This window comes from Oncorhynchus clarkii, chromosome 7, assembly GCF_045791955.1.
Source record: "Oncorhynchus clarkii lewisi isolate Uvic-CL-2024 chromosome 7, UVic_Ocla_1.0, whole genome shotgun sequence".
Classification (NCBI taxonomy): Eukaryota; Metazoa; Chordata; class Actinopteri; order Salmoniformes; family Salmonidae; genus Oncorhynchus; species Oncorhynchus clarkii.
Genome location: NC_092153.1, coordinates 63,779,620 through 63,798,798, shown reverse-complemented (window position 1 = coordinate 63,798,798; position 19,179 = coordinate 63,779,620). Strand labels below are relative to the sequence as shown.

General features: G+C 44.2%; 1 protein-coding gene across 1 annotated transcript in view; it reads left to right on the top strand.

Annotated features, from left to right (window-relative positions):
- The first annotated feature begins 626 nt into the window (after positions 1 to 626).
- LOC139413665 (citron Rho-interacting kinase-like) overlaps positions 627 to 19,179 on the top strand; it is a 49,206-nt gene continuing 30,653 nt past the window's right edge. Inside the window, exons 1-16 of the mRNA XM_071161302.1 lie at positions 627 to 731; positions 3,226 to 3,332; positions 3,784 to 3,927; positions 4,190 to 4,309; positions 12,379 to 12,549; positions 12,739 to 12,792; positions 13,067 to 13,120; positions 13,732 to 13,872; positions 13,999 to 14,124; positions 14,669 to 14,764; positions 15,024 to 15,140; positions 16,012 to 16,121; positions 16,435 to 16,609; positions 17,052 to 17,249; positions 17,492 to 17,545; positions 17,691 to 17,888. Coding sequence (XP_071017403.1) covers positions 3,784 to 3,927; positions 4,190 to 4,309; positions 12,379 to 12,549; positions 12,739 to 12,792; positions 13,067 to 13,120; positions 13,732 to 13,872; positions 13,999 to 14,124; positions 14,669 to 14,764; positions 15,024 to 15,140; positions 16,012 to 16,121; positions 16,435 to 16,609; positions 17,052 to 17,249; positions 17,492 to 17,545; positions 17,691 to 17,888 — 1,758 coding nt within the window. The 5' untranslated portion in view covers positions 627 to 731; positions 3,226 to 3,332. The remainder of the gene's footprint in view (positions 732 to 3,225; positions 3,333 to 3,783; positions 3,928 to 4,189; positions 4,310 to 12,378; positions 12,550 to 12,738; positions 12,793 to 13,066; positions 13,121 to 13,731; positions 13,873 to 13,998; positions 14,125 to 14,668; positions 14,765 to 15,023; positions 15,141 to 16,011; positions 16,122 to 16,434; positions 16,610 to 17,051; positions 17,250 to 17,491; positions 17,546 to 17,690; positions 17,889 to 19,179) is intronic.

The window sequence follows — 19,179 nt, the reverse complement described above, 5'->3', positions numbered from 1 at the left end:
CAGATGTGGCCTGGGTGGCTGTTCACCCGCCCAGATTAAATGGGCTATTTGTCAAATATGCTATAATCAAAGGAACGTTAGTGAATCCAAATACTTCATCGGGATAAAATACTGTTAAAGATTATCATTAGATGGTGTGATTGCTGTGTGTCTGAAATGCAGAGAATTGTGTGTGGGTTTGTGTGATTGGTTTGTGTTTGTGTGTTGTGGGGCTGTGTTTGTTGACAATTGAGTGAGTGCAGAGCAGAGCAGATAGAGTGCTAGGCTATAGGGCTCCAGCTGATTAGCCTGAGCTGCTGCAGTGAAAGAGAGAGAGGGAGACACTACAGAGTATGTATTAATGGGAGAGGGGGAGGGAGACAGAGGAGATTGTGTGTGCGTGTGTGTGTGTGTACGCCAGTTGCTGTGCTACATCCCCTCTCCTGCCTCACTCTTCTATCACTTCCCCCATTTAAAAAAAATCTGTTGCCTCTTTCACGGCTTACCTCTCTCACACTCTCCCCTCTCTTCCTCATTCATTCTCCCTTCCCTCCTCACGCAGCCCTCCCTCCCTTACTTCCGACGCTCCGCGCCGAAGATGATACCTCCAATTTTGAGGAGCCTCCGGAGAAGCCTCGGCCCTGGCGAGCGGATGCCTAGCGAGACCCTGTGCGGCCGAGCTTCCAGGGCCAGGACCTGCCCTTTCTAGGCTGGTTCTTCAGCAGGGAGTTGACAGCACTGGCCAAGTCTGAGTAAGTACTGTACCTTGAGCTGCGTCAGTCAGTCGAACCCCTCTCCTCTCCCCTTGATAAGTGTCAGTCACAGGTGGTGGCTGGTTTGCCTTGTGGGTTGAAATTGAGCATTGCCACAGCAACTCCACAGCAACACTCTCCAGGTATCCTCCAACCAAGTCTTTCTATATGCTGCCTGGGTCTATTGGCTGTTTTTTCTCATCCTGCAGTGGCAGTGCTTGGCTGGTGGCTTTCTAATGGCTTGTTGGCGATGTGCTGTCAGACAGAATGAGGGGATTCCCCCCCTCTCTCCTGTCTCCTTGGAGACAAGCCCCTATTTCATGCATTCTAACTGACCGTTTTACCATTGAAACACAGCTGTCTGATTGAGAAATTCATGTTGGGATTGAGAATAAGAGGAGTGCCAGTGGTTTGTTGGCATCTGTCTACCTCTTCGACTGCTGTGGAGAGCAGACCGATCAGAGCTGTGTGGTAGGAGAATGTAGCTTTCTTCTATTATTGAACCTTCACAGAGCTGGTTGGTATTCCGGTGAGTGTGTCGATGTCGTGCACTGCTGTGAGGTAGAGGAGACTCTCCCTCTTCTCCCCAGTTGTGTGCATGTTAAAGGACTCTGTCTTTGTTATTGCCCCTTGGTGTATAACGGCTTTGCCAGTTTGACAGTGGGGTGGTTTGGTTGGTAATTGACTCAACTAGTTAGGGGTTTGATAAATGCTAATTCCCTAATAATGGACCAGCTGCATTTCTAGCACTAACTGTTCCCTGCGGCAGGTTAATTGCAGAAGCTGCTAGATGCAGAGGAGCAGGAGGACAAAAATACAAAAAAAATACTAAACAAAAAGCAAGATTGGGCTAGTCAGAGAAAGGAGGGATGCAGATTGGTGAAGATAATGTATTTCTATGGAAACCGGGATGTTATTTGTCCCCACCCCCATTGTTCTCCCTTTCTTTCTCTCTCCCCCGCTCTCTTCCCTGTTTTTACATTCACATGTTTTTCTTCTCTCCCAAGGTGCTGTAGAGCTCTAACAAACAGTGATCTGTTTTTGGTTTTCTTTTTTGCTCTGCTTTTAAGGATAACAAACAAGCAGCTCAATCAAGATAGAAGTTTGTGTTGCCTATGCAGAATTTATTAAAATGCTCGTTATGCCCAATGAGGGGAAAATGCAGATCAATCTAGGCAAAATGCAAATGGACATCTGTTTAGCAGACTTGGAGCAGATGGGATCTCCTGTAGCTGACCTGTGCAAACATGTAACCACACAGAACCTGCCCAGCCATCAGTCCTGGCTATCTTAGACAATGTAGCCAGCACTGACCATCCATCTATTACCTCTGTACAGTGTGATGCCGGCAGCAATACCCATCGTGTGTTCGCTGTTCGCCAGCCTCCTTCTCTCCCAGGGGCATTGAGATGAGGGATATATCTCGCTCAGTACGCCCTCAAGGAAAACTGGTGCTGATTTTGGTGGATGCATGTACCCATTTCTGTCATTTCAATGTATCAGTCAGTTTCAATCTGTATTAATGTGTTGGTGGTACTGATAACTCTAGGAAATGCGCTGTTGTGTTTACACAGCAGATTTCTATTTAGACATTTGACTATTTTCTCATGGTTTGTATGTTCATAATTTGACAGACCATTTGTCGTTATGTAAACAAGATTCTCTATGATAGATATCGGTGAAAGTGGAATCTATATTATATACATATGCAAATATTCATTCATGTCATTCACATCTTTTTATAGTAGTCAGGGAAAATACAAAATGGTTCAAACATAATCCTTTTTGATTGAATCTATAAAAGCACGTTTTCCATCAGAGCTGGCCAGAAAACTAAATGGATCCCTGTGAGATTTAAGCTTATACATAGCGCTTAATTTCTATGATATATTGTGATCTGTAGTGGTGAAGGAATGACTGCAAGATAAGTCTTCATTTTTTAAGAGTTAGGTCTAGACATCATTTGTTTAGTCCTATGACAACAAAAGCATAAGCCCCAAAACAATGAAGCCTATGATAAAAAACAAGTGAAGAAAGTCTTATTTTAAGTCGATAGTTCCGTCCTCCGACATCAAGCGGTGGATTTATTGTACCTTCCCTTTAATATCTTAATCCTCTCAATCAGTCATCTAATTACCACAAATGAACCTTCTAAGCATTAGAGGATTGACTTCAAATTCAATGTCTGCCGACTCGGTCTTGACTTTTCAGATTGACTCAACATAGTCTAGAATAGATAGACGCTGCACCAAATTATATTGAGAGAAGAAATAGGCCTAGTTGCTTTCAAGCAAAGCTAAATGAAATGGTATTATAAATGCATTATTTTTTAGCTTGAATGGCAGTCATGAAATAAGCTATTGAGTGCCAATAAGAATTACACATATTTGTCAAACTTAAGGAGCATATGCCTTTGCGTTCAATTCAAAATGTATTTATTTTTGAATGGTGAGAATGGTGTATTAAATGTGTTCTCCCCTTTGTCTTTTCCTAGGCCAGTGGCTTCAGGCCTCAACTCTCCTGCCAAAACCAACTCCATGGAGAAAAAGCTTCATATTAAAAAGCAAAGAACTAGTTGAAACTCAAGACAAATGTCACAAGGTAATGTGCAGCTTCTTTTTTTATATATTTTGTAGCTTTTTCCCCTGGAAATGGGCCACATGTTAATGAGCATTTTATCTTTATTTTAATAACTAATTGAAAATCACGGAGAAATTAGGAGATTGTAGTGGAGTTAGAATGTGGATGATGCGCAGCATAGCATACATGGCAGACTCTCTAGCTGGGTATTGATTTCAGTGCAACTATAAACAATATAGTCTTATCTAGAATCAGCTTTTAAACCAATCAATAACAGTTAATTAATAATGTATTGATTACCAGATATCGCCTGCCCTATCTTGTGACATTGACAGTGATATAGGGCAAACTTTAAATATAAGCACCTTTTGAGGGACAATATCCCTTCTCCTTTGATACAATTGTATACAACTCTGAGAAACCTTTGAGTGACAGTACAATATTCCGCTGTCTCTTGTGGCTTACGCCCTAGATGGAGCAGGAGATCTCTAGGTTTCAGCGCAAGATGACTGACCTGGAGTCAGTTCTGCACCAAAAGGATGTGGAGCTTAAGGCCTCTGAGACCCAGAGGACCATCCTGGAGCAGGACCTGGCCACCTACATCACAGAGTGCAGCGTGAGTACCTTATTATAGTGCATGATCTCAAAAGATGTCAGTGTGTTGGTTTCTTATCTACATCTATTCATACAGTACATCAGAGTTCAGTGTGACTACCTTATAGCGTGTGTACTGTTATATCAATGTTGCAGTAAAATACATGTTGAGGTGATATATTTTAATGCATTGTGATTCAATTACAAAGTGACACGTGTGCATGTGTTTTGTGTGTTTTTTTTGTGCATGCATGTATGTGTGTGTGATATATGCATTTGAACAGAGCTTAAAGCGCAGCCTGGAGGCAGCCCGTGTGGAGGTGTCTCAGGAGGATGACAAGGCTCTGCAGCTGCTGCATGACATCAGAGAGCAGAGCAACAAGATGCAGGAGATCAAGGAACAGGTAGAATTATACTCCCCTACGGTGAACATCATGCTTACTAAACTCACACCAAGGGTCGTATGCATCAAGCATCTCAGAGTATGAGTTCTGATCTAGGATCAGACCCCTCTGTCCATCCATCTTAGCCTATCCGTATGACGTAAAAGGCTAGACGGATCCTAAATCAGCACCTACTCTGAGACACTTGATACTTACGGCACCAAACCTACTAACTAACCCTCTGCCTTTGAGTTGTAACACAAACTAAGGTTGTGTCCAAAACTCAAGATCTCCCCTTGTTAGATGTTCTTCAAAAGGAAACACCATTTTGTAGACGTTCCCAAATCCAGAACAAATAAAATTCACTCTAGTAAGAACCAATGATGTATATCTATGATCAGGACTCCTGAAATCACTGAATGGTTGATGAGAACCATTTTAGTTCATTGTGTAGCCTAGGCCTAGCCAGTCCAGTGTTACTGTTCTGCTCTTCCATCTCTGCCTCATATTATGCATTATAAGTTCATCATTGGAACATCCATCATACAGGAAACTCTTTCACATTTCCAATGCATATACACTTTAATGCAGTATATTGCATTCATTACCAATTCCTCTCACGACAGTATTTATCTTTCTTATAACTCAATTCTGTGACCCTTCAAACATAGACACAAGGACACACACACAATCCTTTGTAGAAACTAGCCTGGCGTAACTCTGCAGTCTAACTCTCTGGTCTGGTGTGAATCTCTGTGGTAGGACATCTAGGAGCCAGTGGATGATGCCCTCTGTGGCAGTAAGCAGTATGAGAGAGGGAGAGTTCCACACCCACCATAGGGATCAGGCTTAGCAGGGATCAGGCTTTTTGTCTGTGATTCATCATCATATACTGTCCAGCAGCAGAAAGGCTCATTCTACGGCTCTTAGTACAATAAGCCGTATAAACCCACTGTCTCGATGAGAAGCTAATTCTACAGCTGTTAGTACAAGCCGTTTAACCCCACCGTCTCAATGAGAGGCTCATTCTACGGCTGTTAGTACAACAAACCAGCCCTGGTCGGATATTATCAATTAGAAATAGGTTGGTGAATCATAAATGGAAAAGCGTACTTTTTATTTTGACAATATGTTTTTATTATTATTTTTATTTTTTTCACCTTTATTTAACCAGGTAGGCTAGTTGGGAACAAGTTCTCATTTGCAACTGCGACCTGGCCAAGATAAAGCGTAGCAATTCGACACATACAACAACACAGAGTTACACATGGAATAAACAAAACATACAGTCAATAATACAGTAGAACAAAAGAAAACAAAAAGTCTAAATACAGTGAGTGCAAATGAGGTAAGTTAAGGAAATAAATAGGCCATGGTGGCGAAGTAATTACAATATAGCAATTAAACACTGGAATGGTAGATCGGCAGAAGATGAATGTGCAGGTAGAGATACTGGGGTGCAAAGGAGCAAAAAAAATAAATAAATAAATACCAGTATGGGGGTGAGGTAGGTAGATAGATGGGCTGTTTACAGATAGGCGAAGTACAAGTGCAGTGATCTGTAAACTGCTCTGACAGCTGGTGCTTAAAGCTAGTGAGGGAGATGTGAGTCTCCAGCTTCAGAGATTTTTGCCATTCGTTCCAGTCATGGGCAGCAGAGAACTGGAAGGAAACACGACCAAAGGAGGAATTGGCTTTAGGGGTGACCAGTGAGATATACCTGCTGGAGCGCGTGCTATGAGTGGGTGCTGCTATGGTGACCAGTGAGCTGAGATAAGGCGGGGCTTTACCTAGCAGAGACTTGTAGATAACCTGTAGCCAGTGGGTTTGGCGACGAGAATGAAGCGAGGGCCAACCAACGAGAGCGTACAGGTCGCAATGATGGGTGGTGTATGGGGCTTTGGTGACAAAACGGATGGCACTGTGATAGACTGCATCCAGTTTGTTGAGTAGAGTGTTGGAGGCTATTTTATAGATGACATCACCAAAGTCGAGGATCGGAAGGATGGTCAGTTTTACGAGGGTATGTTTGGCAGCATGAGTGAAGGATGCTTTGATGCGATATAGGAAGCCGATTCTAAATTTAATTTTGGATTGGAGATGCTTAATGTGAGTCTGGAAGGAGAGTTTATAGTGTAACCAGACACCCAGGTATTTGTAGTTGTCCACGTACTCTAAGTCAGAGCCGTCCAGAGTAGTGATGCTGGACGGGCGAGCAGGTGCGGGCAGCGATCGACTGAAAAGCATGCATTTAGTTTTACTTTCGTTTAAGAGCAGTTGGAGGCCACGGAAGGAGAGTTGTATGGCATTGAAGCTCGTCTGGAGGTTAGTTAACACAGTGTCCAAGGAGGGGCCAGAAGTATACAGAATGGTGTCGTCTGCGTAGAGGTGGATCAGAGAATCACCAGCAGCAAGAGCAACATCATTAATGTATACAGAAAAGAGAGTCGGCCCGAGAATTGAACCCTGTGGCACACCCATAGAGACTGTCAGAGGTCCAGACAACAGGCCCTCCGATTTGACACACTGAACTCTATCAGAGAAGTAGTTGGTAAACCAGGCGAGGCAATCATTTGAGAAACCAAGGCTGTTGAGTCTGCCAATAAGAATGTTGTGATTGACAGAGTCGAAAGCCAGAGTCAAAAGCCTTGGCTTATAATGATTATAAGGAAGCGGTTTGCCATCCTGAAGGCTGGATGTAATTATAGCAGGGATCTCCAGCAGGTCGATCACAGCCCACCTATGAGTAGCTCACCAAACAATTCTGAAAGTGTATGTATTTTTCATGTGTTCCATCGCAAAATGTCATGAAAAAATATCACAAGTATAAGACACCTCAAGCTCCCGGCTACTATCCAGTCAATTCAACATTGGCATTAAAAAGTTAAAGGTACCACAGTCTCCCAAATAATTTTCAGCAACGTTGCCCCTGCATGTCTGTGGTGCGCGCATGTCTCATTCAATTCGTGAGAGAGAGATTTTTTTTCAGCCCTTTAAAATGGTTTTCCATTTCTGATTTAAGCATGGACATGGACTCAGAACATCCAATTGTATTGTTTCTCTACGAATAGTAGTAATTTTGAGAGTGAAAAACTGAAAAAATCCCAAACCAGGAAAAACAGAATTCAGAAAAATACAAAGAAAGCCTATTTGAAAGCTAGGGTAAAATGTATGAGTAGCTCGCAATGTTTCATAATTTAAAATTAGCTCTCAGGCGTCACTGCACAGCTATTTTCAGGTTTCTCCAGAGACGTTCGATCGTGTTCATATCCGGGCTCTGGCTGGGCCACTCAAAGACATTCAGAGACTTGTCCCGAAGCCACTCCTGTGTTGTCTTGGCTGTGTGCTTAGAGTCGTTGTCCTGTTGGAAAGTGAACATTAGCCCCAGTCGGAGGTCCTGAGTGCTATGGAGAAGGTTTTCATCAATAATCTCTCTGTGTGGCCTCCCGGGTGGCGCAGTGGTTAAGGGCGCTGTACTGCAGCGCCAGCTGTGCCATCAGAGTCCCTGGGTTCGCGCCCAGGCTCTGTCGTAACCGGCCGCGACCGGGAGGTCGGTGGGGCGACGCACAATTGGCCTAGCGTCGTCCGGGTTAGGGAGGGCTTGGTCGGTAGGGATGTCCTTGTCTCATCACGCACCAGCGACTCCTGTGGCGGGCCGGGCGCAGTGCGCGCTAGCCAAGATTGCCGGGTGCACGGTGTAGCCTCCGACACATTGGTGCGGCTGGCTTCCGGGTTGGATGCGCGCTGTGTTAAGAAGCAGTGCGGCTGGTTGGGTTGTGTATCGGAGGACGCATGACATTCAACCTTCGTCTCTCCCGAGCCCGTAAGGGAGTTGTAGCGATGAGACAAGATAGTACAACAATTGGATACCATGAAATTGGGGAGAAAAAGGGGTAAAAATCCTGACTCGTCTCCCAGTCCCTACCGCTGAAAAACATCCCCACAGCATGATGCTGCAACCACCATGCTTCACAGTAGGGATGGTGCCAGGTTTTCTCCAGATGTGACACTTGACATTCAGGCCAAAGACTTCAATCTTGGTTTCATCAGACCAGAGAATCTGGTTTCTCATGGTCAGAGTCTTTAGGTGCCTTTTGGCAAACTCCAAGCGGGCTGTAACCTGCCTTTTACTGAGGAGTGGCTTCCACTCTACCATAAAGGCCTGATTGGTGGAGTGCTGCAGAGATGGTTGTCCTTCTGGAAGGTTCTCCCATCTCCACAGAGGAACTCTAAATCTCTGTCAGAATGACCATCAGGTTCTTGGTCATCTCTCTGACCAAGGCACTTCTCCCCCGATTGCTCAGTTTGGCCAGGCAGCCAGCTCGAGGAAGAGTCTTGGTGGTTCCAAACTTCTTCCATTTAAGAATGATGGAGGCCACTGAGTTCTTGGGGACCTTCAATGCTTTAGAAATGTTTTGGCACCTTTCCCCAGATCTGTGCCTCGACACAATCCTGAATCGGAGCTCTACGGACAATTCCTTTGACATCATGGCTTGGTTTTTGATCCGACATGCACTGTCAACTGTAGGACCTTATATAGACAGGTGTGTGCCTTTCCAAAATAATGTCCAATTAATTTAATTTACCACAGGTGGACTCCAATCAACTTGTAGAAATGTCTCACGGATGATCAATGGAAACCGGACAGTCTCATAGCAAAGGGTCTGAATATTTATGAAAACAAGATTTGTTTTTATTTTTTATAAATTAGCAAAAAATATGAAAAACCTGTTTTCGCTTTGTCATTATGGGTTATTGTGTTTGTAGATTTCAGAGTTTTTTATTTAATAAATTTTAGCATACATTTCTACTTGGTCTCGAACAGTGAGGACTTGTAGCCAGACCAGCGGAGTAAGGAACTCAATTATCAGCTTTCATTCAGAAAGTTGTGTGCTCCCTATTAGTAAGGGGAGACGGGGAAATTGTTACAAAAGTCTTTAGATCTATTATAGACATGTTGGCGAACCTATTGGACACAGATAGGCCTTCAGTGTGTGACCGGCTCTTGATGATAAAAGGACAGCAACCGTAATTCCAGAAATCATGTAGGAGAGTGCACTTTTTGTAAAACACAAAAGGGCTAGTGGCTATACACAGGTATATGCCCGATACACACTTTTTTTCAGTGGGCATTGCGTATACTCACTTCTTAATCCCTTCTGTTGTGTATCAAAGTAGTGTAGTGGAGGTATACGACATATTAATGATGTAGTACAGTAGCGAAATCATGCACAAAGTAGCCTACACATTCGCAAAACACGTCAAATATATTCACATGCACACAGCACACACAGCCTAGTTTCAGCATTATATTATCTGCAGGCAGCAAGAGTGTGTAGCTCTCAACTGGTTGTCACATGGAGCAGCTCACAGAAGAATGACATCGGTAGCTGGTTGGTATTTCTACTTATGATACACTACACTATCAAAAGTATGTGGACACCTGCTCGAAGAACATCTCATTCCAAAATCACGGGCATTAATATGGAGTTTGTCCTCTCTTTGCTGCTACAACAGCTTCCACTCTTCTGGGAAGGTTTTCCACTAGATGTTGGAACATTGTTGTGGGGACTTGCTTCCATTCAGCTACAAGAGCATTAGTGAGGTCGGGCAATTAGGCCTGGCTCGCAGTCGGCGTTCCAATCCATCCCATGGGTTGAGGTCAGGGCTCTGTGCAGGCCAGTCAAGTTCTTCCACACCAATCTCGACAAAACATTTCTGTATGGACCTCGCTTTGTGCACGGGGGCATTGTCATGCTGAAAGAGGAAAGGGCCTTCCCCAAACTGTTGCCACAAAGTTAGAAGCACAGAATCGTCTAGAATGTAATTGTATGCTGTAGCGTTAAGATTTCCCTTCACTTGAACTAAGGGGTCTAGCCAAAACCATGAGAAACAGCCCCATACAACTATTCCTCCCCCACCAAACTTTACAGCTGGCACTACGCATTTGGGCAGGTAGCATTCTTCTGGCATCCGCCAAACCCAGATTTGACGTCGGACCGCCAGATTTTGAAGCATGATTCATCACTCCAGAGAATGCATTTCCACTGCTCCAGTCCAATGGCGGTGAGCTTTACACCACTCCAGGCGATGCTTGGCATTGCAAATGGTGAACTTAGGCTTGTGAGCGGCTGCTCAGACATGGAAACCCATTTCATAAAGCTTCTGACGAACGGTTATTGTGCTGACATTGCTTCCAGAGGCAGTTTGGAACTTGGTAGTGATTGTTGCAACCGAGGACAGATGATTTTTACGCGCTTCAGCACTCGGTGGTCCCGTTCTGTGAGCTTGTGTGCCCTACCACTTCGCAGCTGAGCCGTTGCTGCTCCTAGATGTTTCCACTTCACAATAACAGCACCTACAGTTGAGCTGTAGCAGGGTAGAGATTTGAATAACTGACTTGTTGGAAAGGTGGCATCCTATGATGGTGCCACATTGAAAGTCACTGAGATCTTCAGTAAGACCATTCTACTGCCAATGTTTGCATATGGCGATTGCATGGTTGTGTGCTCAATTTTATACAGCTGCCAGCAACAGGTGTGACTGAAATAGCAGAATCCACTAATTTGAAGGGGTGTCCACATACACTATATTAGACAAAAGTATCTACCGGTAAATGCTAACTAAGGCAACAATGGGTATGCAAACCAGGGATTGAACAAGTTTGGTCCTTAGTCTTTGCGACGTGCAATTCAGTCATCATGACTGTTTGCATGAACATTTCTAAAGGCTTTCGGCAAAAACCTTCCCAATTAAATGTTGACTGCAATGTAGGCCTACCTGACAGACTTATATAACGCAGACTCTCATCAATGGGGAGGGCATTTGTTTTGCTCAATTGAATTAAAAGGCAACTACACCCTCCAAAAAGATGTTTTCCCAGACCTCAAAAATGTAAGCATTGTTGTGGACATCAGTGTGAAGATCTGGAAAAATCTATAGGAAAATATAGAATTTTTCACGCAGGGCTCCTTTCCTTCACACAGGGCCCACTACAACACTGCATAGGGCCGATTTGAAAGACAGCAGTACATTCACTCGGACATAATAAGCCAGTAGGGTCCAATCATAAGAATGCAAAACAACCATTAGGCAAAGCATTTCCCAATCGAAATGTACCACTACAACGCATTGCAAAAAACATTTCCCGTTTAACACACAAAGTAACCACTGATCTAACGTTTAAATGCAACAATGTTTCACACAAGTTATTTTCAAAGAGATGGCTAACAACAGCAAGCATGCTGCAATAAAAAAAACACAGGTCCATCCACAGATGATTATCATTTGAAACTTAACTTCTTGTTGAAAGTTATTCTTGAAAAGGGAGAAGCTAACAAACTAGCAACAACATCCTCTTCAATAACACCTGCTGCAAACTAACCTACAACAAAAGCTGGCTAGAACTTGGGAAAAGAACTGCTCACTATCAGACAGTGACCGGTTGGCCTATAAGAAAACAGAAGTTTCCATTCATTTTTGTCAAAACCGTCCCACCATTACAAGTCAATGTGATTGGTTGATTCTTCTGTCACTCCAAAATGTTGCCCTAATACATTTGAATGGCAGATGCATTCTATCAAGCTTCTGATGGCCTGCTCGGCAATGGCTGACTTAGCTTGCTAAATGTATCTCCCCCCAGAGACCACAAATGGAAAATCCTGATTGGATCTTTTTTTCTCTTCAGTGTTAACCTTTCTAACAAAAACTGAACAGATTAAATCAGAACATATTTTATTAATCCTTAGAATTTCATGAAAGTGTAGAACGCTCTTATTGTTCCCCACTGTGTTCGGGTTAGTAAACATTTGTAGAGTGGCTCTGTTTGCCCTCAGCATGCTTTTTTTTTCACCATTCTGAATGTTTAAAAGATCCATATGTTTTTCTGAAATATGAACACAGAAATACTGCACATTCTGAATGGGCTCGGACCGCTAGTCTCCCTCCCGGTCTCGGTCTTGACTCGGTCTCACCCCCCTCTCCGGGTCTTGGTCTTGACTCGATTCGCTCCGGTCTTGATTAGGTCTCGCTTTAGGTGGTCTCGAACACAACACTGTATATTATGTCTCTTCCTTTGCCTTCTGCTTCAGGAGTACCATGCCCAGCTGGAGGAAATGCAGGTCACTATCAGACAGCTGGAAGAGGACCTGTCGGCCGCCCGGCGCCGTAGTGACCTGTACGAGTCAGAGCTTCGAGACTCCCGGAACACTAGCGAGGAACTCAAGAGGAAGGCTGTGGACTACCAGCAGAGAATCCAAAAGGTGTGTGTGTGTGTGTGTGTGTGTGTGTGTGTGTGTGTGTGTGTGTGTGTGTGTGTGTGTGTGTGTGTGTGTGTGTGTGTGTGTGAAACTGAGTAGGCCAGGAGAGGAGGTTTTCCCTGTGTTGCCACTTAAAGTAATCTACAGTTGTTGTGAACTGTGAATGCTAACATGTCTGCATGTCTCCTCAAGGCGAAGGAGCAAGGGAAGACCGAGGTAGAGGAGCTTCTTTGCAAACTGGAGAAGGTATGTTCTAATGTCAAGTTCATGGATGAACTGTATTGCTGAGGAGATAATAGGCAATGTGCTCACCCATACTCTTCAAAATGGTTGGGTTCTGAATCCTCGTTTTGTAAAGTCCATAGGGAATGAAAGGGATAATATCACAAATGTATGTATTGCCTTGCACTGATGCATTTTGGCCTCCGCCTTCTTCAGCATGCAGAGATTGGGTCCCATTATTAATAGATCAATTTCACACATTGACATTAGTCAGCTAATCTTTCATACTGTTTTTCAGACCAATGCTGAACAGCAAGTGAAAATCCAGGAACTCCAAGACAAACTTTCAAAGGTACATTTTCTATTGTTTTCTTCTGACGAGACACACTATGGGAATTGCTTGAACTGATAATTAGAAATGTTGTTAGATATTTGCCAAAAAAGTTTGACCTATCCCTTTAATGGACCCAAATTAATAGTTAGTCATCAGCTGTCATCACTGTGGTCCAATAGGTACAAAGCGCTGAATAGTTTTGATGTAATGAGTCATTGACATTCACAATTGACACCAGTTGTGATAAAAAAAATATATTATTGTCTAAATGCTCCCGAGTGGCACTGCATCTCAGTGCCAGAGGCGTCCCGACAGACCCTGGTTTGATCCCGGGTTGTATCACAACCGGCCGTGATCGGGTGTCCCATAGGGCGGCGCACATTTGGCCCAGCGTCGTCCGGGTTAGGGGAGGGTTTGGCCGGGGTAGGCCGATATTGTAAAATAAGAATTTGTTCTTAACTGACTTGCCTAGTTAAATAAAGATTAAATCCAAAAATAAAAAGCCATCTATTTGCATTGTGTCATGACCTTTGCTCGCTGTGTGTTGGAAAACTTGACATTAAAAAGTAATGAAGCCTAAGGGGCTTTGTTGTCTCCACACGCTGTTTCATTTGACCCTTGACCCCCAGGCGGTGAAAGCCAGCACAGAAGCCACAGAGCTGTTGCAGAACATCCGGCAGGCTAAAGAACGTCTGGAGCGGGAGCTGGAGCGCCTGCGAAGCAAGGCCGACCCCAGCGACACCCTCCGACGACGTCTCAGAGAGACCGAGGTACAGACTAGACAGTCATATTTGTGATTGTTTGTTTTATTGTTTGCATTGTAATATCCATGTATTTCATTGTCGTTGACTGTCCTGTGGGTATTATTATGAACTTGAACGTTGTGTGTCCTGCAGGAGGGTAAGAAGACCCTGGAGAACCAGGTGAAGCGTCTGGAGATGGTGGAGCGGAGGGAGAACAAGCTGAAGGACGATATCCAGACCAAATCCCAGCAGATCCAGCAGATGGCTGATAAGATCCTGGTGAGAGATGAGGGATAAAGTTCCTCTTAATACGCTGACTCCCCTCCATTCCTCTATCCCTCTCTTCCTTACCCCCTTATCCCAGAACACAGGGTAGAGTGGGCACATACACACACACACACACACAGTCGTATACATATGCACGGTCGGATGCACACACACACACACACACACACACACACACACACACACACAGGGAATACCCTGCTTGCTGCCCCATGGCATGCATACACACACATTTCTTTCTCTTGGGATGTCCCGCCTGCTGTCACAAGCCACAACAGATCCGCCGCTCACACAGGGGACAGCTTTCCTTACACATTCACACTGGCTGGGCTGCACTCCAGCATGAAAGGCCACCACTACCACTGTGTCATGGATAAACAGCTCTTCCAAGCGAGTTTCTCTGTCATGGACTTAGTGACAGTGTGGATTGTGCTTTCATCATCCATACTGTGTTTCCTTTTAGGTTCATTTTGTAGTTTCTTCTTGTTATATTGTGTACATTGTGGATATTCATGTCTGTGTGTGTTTTCTGGTACAGGAGCTGGAGGAGAACCTGAGGGAGACCCAGTCCACAGCCCAGCGGATGGAGACTCACATGGTGCAGAAGGAGAAGCTCTACGAGGACAAAATTAAGGTAGAGTGGACTTTCAGTCATCCTTGCGACCTGCATGATGAGCAGGCTGTCTTTCTATATTGAAAAGTGTGGACAAGTCAGCTACCTGGTCACCTGGCTTTGTTGATCCCCTTCAACCAGGGGTCATGTTCAATACGGTAGACCGTGGCAAAACAATGTTTGCAACTGAAAAACAGAAATCTGTGTTCTTATTGGACATGGTCCGGTAGTACCGCCGCATTCACTGTTTCAGTTTTTCCCCCTGCTGAACACTACCCAGGTCCTTGAGGCCCAGATGAAGGTGGACCTGGCAGACAAGGAGAGCTTGGAGTTCAGACGGGCCCACCACCAGGAAGAGGCCCGGGAGAAGTGCAAGCTCCTAAGTGAACAGAAAGCAGTAAGGACCATTTTCACAGAGATGTATATAAATAATACATTGTCAGAGAAAGAAGTAGAACTCAATCTCATCAATTCTGCTCCAGCCTTATTTCTCCTGTTCAATACAGTGATCAAACAGTGCTAAGAAACCAACATGAAACAAGGCGCTGCCGAAAAAGTTTTAACTAGCGAACTCTGCACTTTTTAACTGACTGCACTTTGAATCTAGTTGTTAAAAAATGTTCTGCACAAAGCTGTGTTGATTGTCCATACAGTAGGTGCAGGACTGTGTAGTGCAACAGTGCTTGCATTTTGGCGAGGAAAAATTCTGTGCAAAGTGAACATTAATGAATTAATTCGCTTGTGTGTAAGTCGGTCAGTCGCGAGACTGTAGATAAAAGTGGAGATGAGAACATTGAATGAAACGCATCATAAGCTGCATGTTATAGAACAGGAGCAAGCCAATTTAAGTGAGCAAGCTGAATAAAAGGGGCCATGTAGGCAGGAGCCTCAGAGATCTCTGCTACAGCTTGTGATTGTTTGAGGACAGATTCTCTGACATGTTTATGGGCTAAGTTATGTTTGTTTTCTTTGGCGCTACGCTCAATTTGTCAATGGGAATCTTGTGGAGGTTAAAGGCTGGGATAATTTAGAGTATTCTGTTACACCGGGTCACTCTTGGCTTCATAAATAGATCGGATCACTTTGCAGACACGTCTCAATTATTGTGATACAGTGCTGCCTTGTGACATTTTTCACACCCGCCCTGGCACAGTTCTCAATTTATGTTCCCTTAAATTGAAAGGTAGAAATGCATTAAATTTGTTTTTTATTTCACATATTATTTAAAATATTTACATCAAAGTGTGATGCACTTCCTTTTTTTCCAGACTATCAATGCTATGGACTCCAAGATGAAGAATCTGGAACAACGGATCGCCGAGCTCTCCGAGGCCAGCAAGCTAGCCGCTAACAGTAGCATCTACACCCAGAAAAATTTGTGAGTATGGTGGCCTTCAACTGGGACTCCACACCCAACTAAACCCTCATGCCATCCCTTTAGAGAACCAAAGTTGCATATAATGCCAAATAAGTTTACTATTATCCCCAAACAATGCATTTTGGGTTGAAACCTCAATGGTATCTCTCTCTCTCTCTCTATCTCTCTCTCTCTCTCTCTGTCTCTCTGTCTCTCTCTCTGTCTCTCTCTCTCTCTCTGTCTCTCTTTCTCTCTGTCTGTCTCTCTCTCTCTCTGTCTGTCTGTCTCTCTCTGTGTCTCTCTCTGTCTCTCTCTCTCTGTGTGTGTGTGGCAGGAAAGCCCAGGAGGATATGATCTCGGAGCTGAGGCAGCAGAAGTTCTATCTGGAGTCCCAGGCGGGGAAGCTGGAGGCCCAGAACGCCAAGCTGGAGGAGCACCTTGAGAAGATGAACCAGCAGGAGCTGAGCAAGAGGAGCCGTCTGCTGGAGATGGAGACCAGGCTCAGAGAGGTCAGAGTTGAAGTGAATTGAATAAACTTCATTGATCCCCAGAGGGGAAATTTGATAAATGGGAGAGGATCCAGAGGAAAGGAGATGGGGCCACTTGTATGGTGCAACAATAAGACTTTATTGGCTGGTTTCCTAGACACTGATTAAGCCTAGTCCTGGACTAAAAACCATGAACATCTCCATTGAAAGTGATTTCTAGGCCAGGACCAGACTTAATCAGTGTCTGAGAAACCAGCCCTAAAAGTGTTGACTTTGGCTGACATTTACACCAAGCTACTTGCATGCAACTTCAGTTGCTGTTTCAAGTGATACATCACCTCAAGCAACTTTTCTGTTCCAAAGAAACAATTAATACTTGATTAGACCCACACCCATGTATTATAAAAACCAAAGCAAAGCGATGACCCTTTAACCTCTGACCCTTTAACCTTTGGTGTTCTAGATGGGCCTGGAGCACGATGAGCAGAAGCTGGAGATCAAGCGTCAGGTGACGGAGCTGACATTGTCGTTGCAGGAGCGGGAGTCCCAGATCAGTGGGCTGCAAGCAGCACGCCATGCCCTGGAGAGCCAGCTGCAGCAGGCCAAGACAGAGCTGGAGGACACCACCGCCGAGGCCGAGGAGGAGATCACCGCCCTCAGGGTAGGAGAGGATATGAGAGGACGTTGGCAGGACAACCAGACAAGTCAACCTGCACAGCCATACACGCACATACACAACCAACCTGCCTCATGTAAATCACACCAGAGGTCAAGAATAATAATACATAATAATATATGCCATTTAGCAGATGCTTTTATCCAAAGAGACTTAGTCATGTGTGAGTACATTTCAGTCGCGGATGGCCCCAGGAATCAAACTCATAATCCTTTTTGTTTTTTCAGGCTCACAGAGATGAAATCCAACGCAAGTTTGATGCCCTGAGAGACAGTTGCTCAGTAAGTGGAATTCCAACAAATTCTAAACGCAGGAAATGGTGGTATAGCATGTTGACTTTATTGTGCGTTCAAGCAAAGCAATAAAACACTACTACTTATTGAGTTCTGTTCAGTTGTGTGTGTTCCCCCCCCCCCCCCCCATCAGGTGATAACAGACCTAGAGGAGCAGCTGACCCAGCTGAGCCAGGAGAACGCCGAGCTGAACCGACAGAACTTTTACCTATCCAAGCAGCTGGATGAGGCCACGGACGAGACGGACGACCGCCTGCAGCTGGGGCAGGACGTGGACTGCCTCCGCCGCGAGGTTGCCGACCGAGAGATGCACCTCAACAACCAGAAACAGGTGACAGACGTTTGCTCATCATTTGTTCTCTCTAACTTCCTGAATGTTTGTTGAATGTTTGTGATACTACGTTCAATGACTGAAGAACAGATGTACCTGGGGCTGGGAGATATGGCCAAAATATCATATCATGGTATTTTTCACATTTTTTACAGTATTTATGTTTTAACAAAAGTTCTAAATGTACTTTATGAGTAGTGCGTGACCCTAGGGTGGCAACACATATTCTAAGTGATTTCAATGGGTCTTTCTCCATTCTGATTGTTTTATACTGTTCAATTCAACCTAAAATCATTTCCTGCATTTCCATACATTTCTGCATTTCCTGCACTCATTTCAGATCATTTCCACACTGCCACGATATGGACAAAAATACTAGGCCTTATTTTTAACGAAATGTTGCAATAGCGATTTAGACCAAAACACTTGGGTGAACTTTTGGAATCATGGAAATATAATGTTTATTATAATTATATAGTTAGAATATAAATAATAGTGGGCACTTTGAATAGAGTGTTGCTTGACATATGAATGAATGAAAATGCCATGGACGAGTTATTGTGACAGGGTAGGAACCAAAGTGATGTTCCGTATTAGCTTGCTACGTTTGCTCACAAACTAATATTGTAAGTATGGAACGCTTGTGGATTTATAATAAGATCAAATTGGAAACAACATTGTTGCATGTGCTGCATTGACCATGCAGACTGAATGAAAGTGTCTCGTTGTCAAGCAACAACAAATGCGCTCCAAGAGTGACAGGGGGTGGGACTCGGTCTCGAGAGAGAGTTTGAAATCATCTTTATTGGGTCTGGGAGCCCACAACACATAAATACTCATACAAAACCATAGTTACACATCAATTAAAAACACAACTCCAATTCCTCCTCCACAGTAACTAAACACAACAGCCTCTGAATACACCATATACTCATAAACAGATCAATATTGTTGACAAGTTTATAATAGGTAAACTCAACCCACTGCCAACATTCCCTCCAGCATTCCCACCACATCCACAGACCCCTGTCCTCGAATACTGTTCTTTCGGGTCTTCCATATCGCAAATTTTGCTGCCCCTAACACAAAATTAAGCAACACAACTACACCCTTTTGACTGAACCTGTACTTTGGCCCGAATATGTACAGTTGGGAAGAGAAAACCTCTCTCAACACTGAGAACCAATTAGTGATCAGGTCAATCATCCCGGCAAACCTGGGACACTGTAAAAACAGATGTGCAAGAGTTTCAGACTCAGCACAGAATGGACACCCTTCCCCAACAGTAGGA